The following is a 7500-nucleotide window of genomic DNA, read 5'->3' on the forward strand; positions in this document are numbered from 1 at the left end:
TCACAACTGTCACACACTCACACACCACACACACCCCACACTCACACACCACACACCCACACACTCACACACTCACACACCAACAACACCACACAACTCACACACTCACACCTCACACACTCACACACTCCACACACTCACACACTCACAATCACTCACACACTCACACACACACACTTCACACACTCACACCTACACACACACACCACACTCACACACTCACACTCACACACCTCACACACACAACACAACACACAAACACTCACGACACTCACACACTCACACACACACACTCACACACTCACACACACACACACACACTCACACACTCACACACTCACACACTCTCTCTTAGGTCAGCTCAAACTGCAGACAAGAGAATAACATGAGTCTTAAAAGCTCTGCTGCTGGTGGATGCACAGGTCAGGACAACACACACTCACACACACACACACACACTCACACTCACACACTCACACACTCACACACTCACACACACACACACACACACACTCACACACACACACACACACTCACACACTCACACACTCACACACACACACTCACACACTCACACACACACACACACACACACACACTCACACACTCTCTCTTAGGTCAGCTCAAACTGCAGACAAGAGAATAACATGAGTCTTAAAAGCTCTGCTGCTGGTGGATGCACAGGTCAGGACAACACACACACACACACACACACACACACACATTTTCCTTGTAAACTTCTAGAACTTGAACGCAGCAGACGCTGAAACCCTTTCAGGTGTCACAGTTTCCTCCATGTTTCCACAGAAGGGCAGAAGCTCTGCAGCGCTGGTGTGTTTGTGTCTCTTCACGTCTGAGTGTTTTGGTTTATGGATCTGCGAGACGTGAAGCCGTTAAGAAGACGAACGCTCGCTGTCGACAGCAAACAGCTGCGTGCTGACGTGACGCCATCGCCAAGCAGAGGATGGACGAGTTGTTATTGTTTCACAAACGTAAACGTAAATCTGGTTTGCAGAATTAAAGTTATAAAGTTGAAGCAGAATATGAAAACACAGCTGCAGCTTCTACTCTGTGGTATTTCTACTTCCAGCCTCTGATGCAGACTGAAGGTCAAACCTTTCAACGACTCCTGTCAGCGCTCTCAGACAGGTGTGCACTCAGCTGATGACTTCCCCTGAACGTGGGATAAAAACAATATTCTATTAGTTTTCCCACAAACAATATTTTTTATTTCATCTCATTTCTGAAGTTTCATTTCGTAAGAGAAATGTTTCTTTCATCTGGAGTTGAAATCCCGTTGGCCTCGCCCTAAGTCCTCAGGAGCAGGAAGTCCATATAAGTCGGCGTGTCTGTGAGATCCCATTGGCCGGTGCTGCCTGCTGATGTGCGTGACTCCAGTATTTCCCCACCGTGTCATTTCTTGTTGCTTCTTTCTCTCTGCTCTGAGAAACCCCGAACACACGTCTCCTCTGACCTCTTCTCTTCCTCGTCAGACCATCAAGGCGACGTCCCCGCTCGGTGACCCCCGGGTGACCTACAACCTGGAGGAGGGTCAGGTGCCGGAGACCAACATGCCGGTGCGTTTCTACATCAAGCCCAACCGGGCGGACAGCTCGGCGTCCATCCTGGTGTCCGAGAACCTGGACTTTGAGACGACGCGCTTCTTCGCGCTCAGAGTGCGAGTCCAGAACGTCGCCGCCGTGCCGCTGGCGTCCTTCACCACCGTCTACGTCAACGTGACAGGTGAGGAAACATGAGAACATGAGAGTGTGTGTTTGTAACTGTGTGTGTAGATGTAAACTCTCCACAGCTACATTACATAACGCCTCATGTACATATTAAACACTTGTGATATAAACTTGTGTTGATGTGAGTCATGAAGTGGGGAAGCTTCATGATATCTGTTAGTTACATGTTTGACTCTGTTCACCTGCAGTCTATTCATATTATCTCATATCAAACACATTGTTAATAAAAGTAATAACTCTTTTTATTTGAAACGCAGCCACTTAAAGTTATTTCTTTCACTTCAGAACTATATTTAAGTTCTGATGTGACCAGCGGAGGGAGAGAGGCGTTCAGGGACCTTGTGAAGCCGTGTAACGAGGAGAATGTAGTTTGTATCCCGAGTCGTCTCAGTTTAACTGACTCATGTCAGCATGTGGAGCGACGGGCGGAGGAGAGAACTTCCTGACTTTGATTGGCTTTGAACACATGGGACGCTGTAATTAGCTTAGCGGAGCTTGAAAGTGAGCTGACAAGCTGCTTTGTGGACTCTTCACGCTGTTTTCATTAGAGACGCAGTCCGACTTCACTTTCTGATGGTTTCTCTTTCTGTTCGTCTCTTTCTGAGCTTCTTTACTCGTGTTGCAGGAAAACACACAAATCTTCTTCTCTTAGTTTCCTCTGCGTCTGTTTCTGTCTTTTCTTCTGTCAGCTTTTAATCCGATTGAATCATCTGTCATGGACGCGACAGACTGTTTGTTCTCCTGCCAGATCCTGCAACAACAAAACAACAACAAATATGATTGTAGAGAGAAGTGTTTCTTCCATAGGTGTCGTTCACACCGACATGTCTGCCTCTTCCTGAAAGAAAAATATGTTAAGAAATGTTCTGAAAAATATCTTTCACCAAGAAATGTGTGAGCAAAGTTTATCTGCACAATAAGAAAACATCCATCCATCCATCGGCTACCGCTTATCCGGGGTCGGGTCGCGGGGGCAGCAACTCCAGTAAGGAACCCCAATCTTCCCTTCCGACTGGGGGATCCCGAGGTGTTCAAAGTGAGGAGATATAATCTCTCCACTGAGTCCTGGGTCTTCCCCGGGGTCTCCTCCCAGCTGGACGTGCCTGGAACACCTCCCTAGGGAGGCGCCCAGGTGGCTCCTCACTAGATGAACCACCTCAACTGGCTCCTTTCAATGCAAAGGAGCAGCGGCTCTACTCCGAGTCTCTCCTGATGGCTGAGCCGGCCAATATCTCGCTCCATCGTGCCCTAACTCGCGAACAAGACCCCGAGGTACTTGAACTCCTTCACTTGGGGTAAGGGCTCATTCCCTACCCGGAGTAGGCAATCCACCGGGTTCCTGCTGAGAGCCATGGCCTCAGATTTTGAGGTGCTGATCCTCATCCCAACCGCTTCACACTCAGCTGTGAACTGATCCAGTGACTGTTGAAGGTCACAGACCGATGATGCCATAAGGACCATCTGCAAAGAGCAGCGATGAGATCCTCAGGTCACCAAACTGCAACCCCTCTCCTCCACGACTACGCCTCGATATCCTATCCATGAACATCACGAACAGGATTGGTGATAAAGCGCAGCCCTGGCGGAGGCCAACATTCACTGGGAACAAAACTTACTGTCGAGTATCCGGACACAACTCTCGCTTTGGGCGTACAGGGATTGGATGGCCCTCAGAAGTGACCCCCTCACCCCATACTCCCGCAGCACCTCCCACAGTATCACCCGGGGGACCCGGTAATACGCCTTCTCCAGATCCACAAAACACATGTAGACCGGATGGGCGTACTCCCAGGCCCCCTCCAGGATCTTTGCTAGAGTGAAGAGTTGGTCCGTTGTTCCACGACCAGGACGGAATCCGCATTGTTCCTCTTCAATCAGAGAATTAGTAATAATAAGAAAACATACAATGCATAAATATAGCGGCTTCTTCTTCTCCAAGTTTTCCGTTCTTTCTGTGAGTGAAGCTCATGGATAACATCGTGTATTTCAGGCTGAGTCTTGCTGACTCTGCAGTAGCCTCAGCTACACTCTTTATAAACGCTGTTACGCAAAGAAGCGCTGTAATTATCTGCTCAGAGATCAGACCGGTCCTCCCTCACGTGAAGACTTTACTTCATCTTATATCCCCGACACTTTTCTTCCCTCCGTCAGACGTGAACGACAATGTCCCCTTCTTCCTGTCGTCCACCTACGAGGCCACGGTCCCTGAAGGAGCGGAGGTCGGCACGTCGGTGGCTCAGGTATCGGCCACAGATCTGGACTCTGGTCTGCACGGGATGGTGAGGAACGCAGAGACACGTGTGCTGATTATCTATGCTCTTCTTCTTCTCCTACTTGATCTCCTTCTTCTTCTTCTTCTTCTGCAGGTCCACTATGTGATCCTGAAGGACGAGAGCGGGGACTCGCAGTTCTTCAGCATCGACACGCACAGCGGCGTCATCGTCACTCGAGCCTCCTTTGACCGCGAGCAGAAAGCCTCCTACCTCATCGAGGTCCAGTCGCAGGACGGCTCCGAGTCGGCCAGACCGGGCCTGCAGGGACAACCCAACACTGGTAACACACACACACACACACACACACACACACACACACTGGTAACACACACAAACTGTCTGATTCAGTATGTTGTGTGTTGATGTTGATCCTGAATCTGTCGTCGCTCAGACACGGCGTACGTCAGGATCTTTGTCACCGACGTCAACGACAACGCGCCGGCGTTCGCCCGTCCGGTGTACGAGGTGAGCGTGGAGGAAGACAAGGAGGTCGGCTTTGTCCTCATCACCGTCACCGCCAACGACGAGGACGAAGGTGAGACGCAGCCTGTCTGTCTGTTTGTCTTCCTAGTTCTTTGTCAGTTTTCCTCCCCCCTCTCCTCTCTCCCCCCTCTCCCCTCCCCTCCCCCCTCCTCTCTCCCCTCTCCCCTCTCCTCCCCCACCCCCCTCTCTCCTCCCCCTCCTCTCTCGTCGTCTTGCTGTCACAGCTCGTTAGTGAGTGTTGTTTCTCCCTTGAGGTCGACAGTTTTGATGTTTGTCTCTTTGTTTGTGTTTGTCCCTCATTCCTCTTCTTCCTCCGCTCCAATCAATAAGCAGCAGGAGGCAAACAAATCTGAAAACAACCAAACAAACCCCAAAATCCCCCCTCTCTCCCCCCCTCCCTTAATGAAGGCTGCTGCCGTCGGCTCGGAGCCTCGGGGGTTTTCTTTACTCCGAGTGACTTCTGATTATTTATTTTCTTTTTTCTAATCTCAAACCTTTATTAGTCGTGTTCTCCACATCGCACACGTTCACACTTCATGTTCCAGCCTCGTTGTGACTCCCGAGGGAGGTCCACAAACATCCCGTCGCTCATCTCCTTCCTCCCAACTTCTCTTTCAAAGTTTCAGACGTTTACTACATGTGTTAAAAACAGAAGAGCAGACGTACTGAAGGCTCCTCGCCAGATGTGAGGCGAGGAAAGAAGAATAAAGCCGACTCAATTCTGACCAAAGTGTGAGAACTGATGTGTTTCTGTGGAGCGGGAGATGTGGCCCAATTATTAAAGAGCTTATAAATATCAGTAATGACTCGCAGACACATCATGTGACTCCTGTGAGGATGTGACACACACACACACACACACACACAAAGTTCTGGTTCTGTCCCCTCAATGTGAAAAAACAGGAATCCCCCTCAGGGCGAGATGATGAGACCTCCTCGCCAACACGTCACGTTTGTACAATTAAACAGCTTTTGTGGATTAAACAGTAAAACAGGTTTCAGTACTGTAGTTGTGCGTACGTCCCGTTCTCCTGAACGTGTCGTGTCTGGTAAAAAAAAGGATTTACGTGGTCAAATGTCAAAGGTCAAAGGTCACTGTCAATACTCCAGAATTCATACGCTAATTATAAAACAAACGTCACGCAAGCGTCTCACAGGAGGAGATGACGTGAAACTGGACTGGTTGGTGGAGGGATACAACCGTGAGGCGGTGATTCTAGTTTATTCTTCATTTATCGGGGGGGAGGATTAGATTTCATCGCCTTATCTTAGAATAAAATAATATAAAATATTTCTATAAACAGAAGAAAGTAGTAAAAATGTGAACATTACAATATATATATATATATAATATAATATATATATAAATATATATATATTATATTATATATATAATATATTATATAATATATATATGTATATATTATATATATATAATATATAATATATACATATATGCAGAGGAACGTCTTCCAACAGCTTCTCTAGTCCAACCAACATTCACTCTCCTGAGGCTTAAACCTGCGTATTAATAATACTATTATAATTATTAATGTCTGCTGCTGTTATTACTGCGTCTTCTGCACTTTGTCTGTAGTTGTTGTTGGAAGAGTCTGTGTCTCACAGTTTGTCTGTAGTCGTTGGATTAGGTGTTTGTTCCCTTCAGTTGTTACCACATGTTGTTACCATGTTGTTACCACATGTATGTTGTTACACCATGTTGTTACCACATGTTGTTACCATGTTGTTACCACATGTATGTTGTTACACCATGTTGTTACCATATGTTGTTACCCCATGTTGTTACCACATGTATGTTGTTACCACATGTTGTTACCACATATTGTTACCACATGTATGTTGTTACCACATGTATGTTGTTACCACATGTTGTTACCACATATTGTTACCACATGTATGTTGTTACCACATGTTGTTACCATGTTGTTACCATGTTGTTACCACATGTATGTTGTTACCACATGTTGTTACCACATGTATGTTGTTACCACATGTTGTTACCATGTTGTTACCACATGTATGTTGTTACCACATGTATGTTGTTACCACATGTTGTTACCACATGTTGTTGCCACATGTATGTTGTTACCACATGTTGTTACCATGTTGTTACTCCATGTTGTTACCACATGTTGTTACCACATATTGTTACCACATGTATGTTGTTACCACATGTTGTTACCATGTTGTTACCATGTTGTTACCACATGTATGTTGTTACCACATGTTGTTACCATGTTGTTACCACATGTATGTTGTTACCATATGTATGTTTTTACCACATGTTGTTACCACATGTTGTTACCATGTTGTTACCACATGTTGTTACCACATGTATGTTGTTACCACATGTTGTTACCACATATTGTTACCACATGTATGTTGTTACCACATGTATGTTGTTACCACATGTATGTTGTTACCACATGTTGTTACCACATGTTGTTACCACATGTTGTTACCATGTTGTTACCACATGTTGTTACCACATGTATGTTGTTACCACATGTTGTTACCACATATTGTTACCACATGTATGTTGTTACCACATGTTGTTACCACATATTGTTACCACATGTATGTTGTTACCACATGTATGTTGTTACCACATGTTGTTACCACATGTTGTTACCACATGTTGTTACCATGTTGTTACCACATGTTGTTACCACATGTATGTTGTTACCACATGTTGTTACCACATATTGTTACCACATGTATGTTGTTACCACATGTTGTTACCACATATTGTTACCACATGTATGTTGTTACCACATGTTGTTACCATGTTGTTACCACATGTTGTTACCACATGTTGTTACCACATGTATGTTGTTACCACATGTATGTTGTTACCCCATGTTGTTACCCCATGTTGTTACCACATGTTGTTACCACATGTTGTTACCACATGTTACAACATACATGTATTATTAGTTATGATAATTCAATGCTGACTTGTCTCTCGCCAATAA

At 45.8% G+C, this 7500-nt stretch overlaps 1 protein-coding gene across 1 annotated transcript in view; it reads left to right on the forward strand.

The window, feature by feature from the left end:
• Window positions 1–7500, forward strand: part of LOC115020959 (neural-cadherin) — a 142840-nt gene that overhangs the window by 87665 nt on the left and 47675 nt on the right. The window contains exons 13-16 of the mRNA XM_029451061.1: window positions 1494–1743; window positions 3900–4027; window positions 4115–4301; window positions 4413–4556. Coding sequence (XP_029306921.1) covers window positions 1494–1743; window positions 3900–4027; window positions 4115–4301; window positions 4413–4556 — 709 coding nt within the window. The remainder of the gene's footprint in view (window positions 1–1493; window positions 1744–3899; window positions 4028–4114; window positions 4302–4412; window positions 4557–7500) is intronic.

Source organism: Cottoperca gobio, chromosome 16 (assembly GCF_900634415.1).
Source record: "Cottoperca gobio chromosome 16, fCotGob3.1, whole genome shotgun sequence".
In the NCBI taxonomy this organism is placed as follows: domain Eukaryota; kingdom Metazoa; phylum Chordata; class Actinopteri; order Perciformes; family Bovichtidae; genus Cottoperca; species Cottoperca gobio.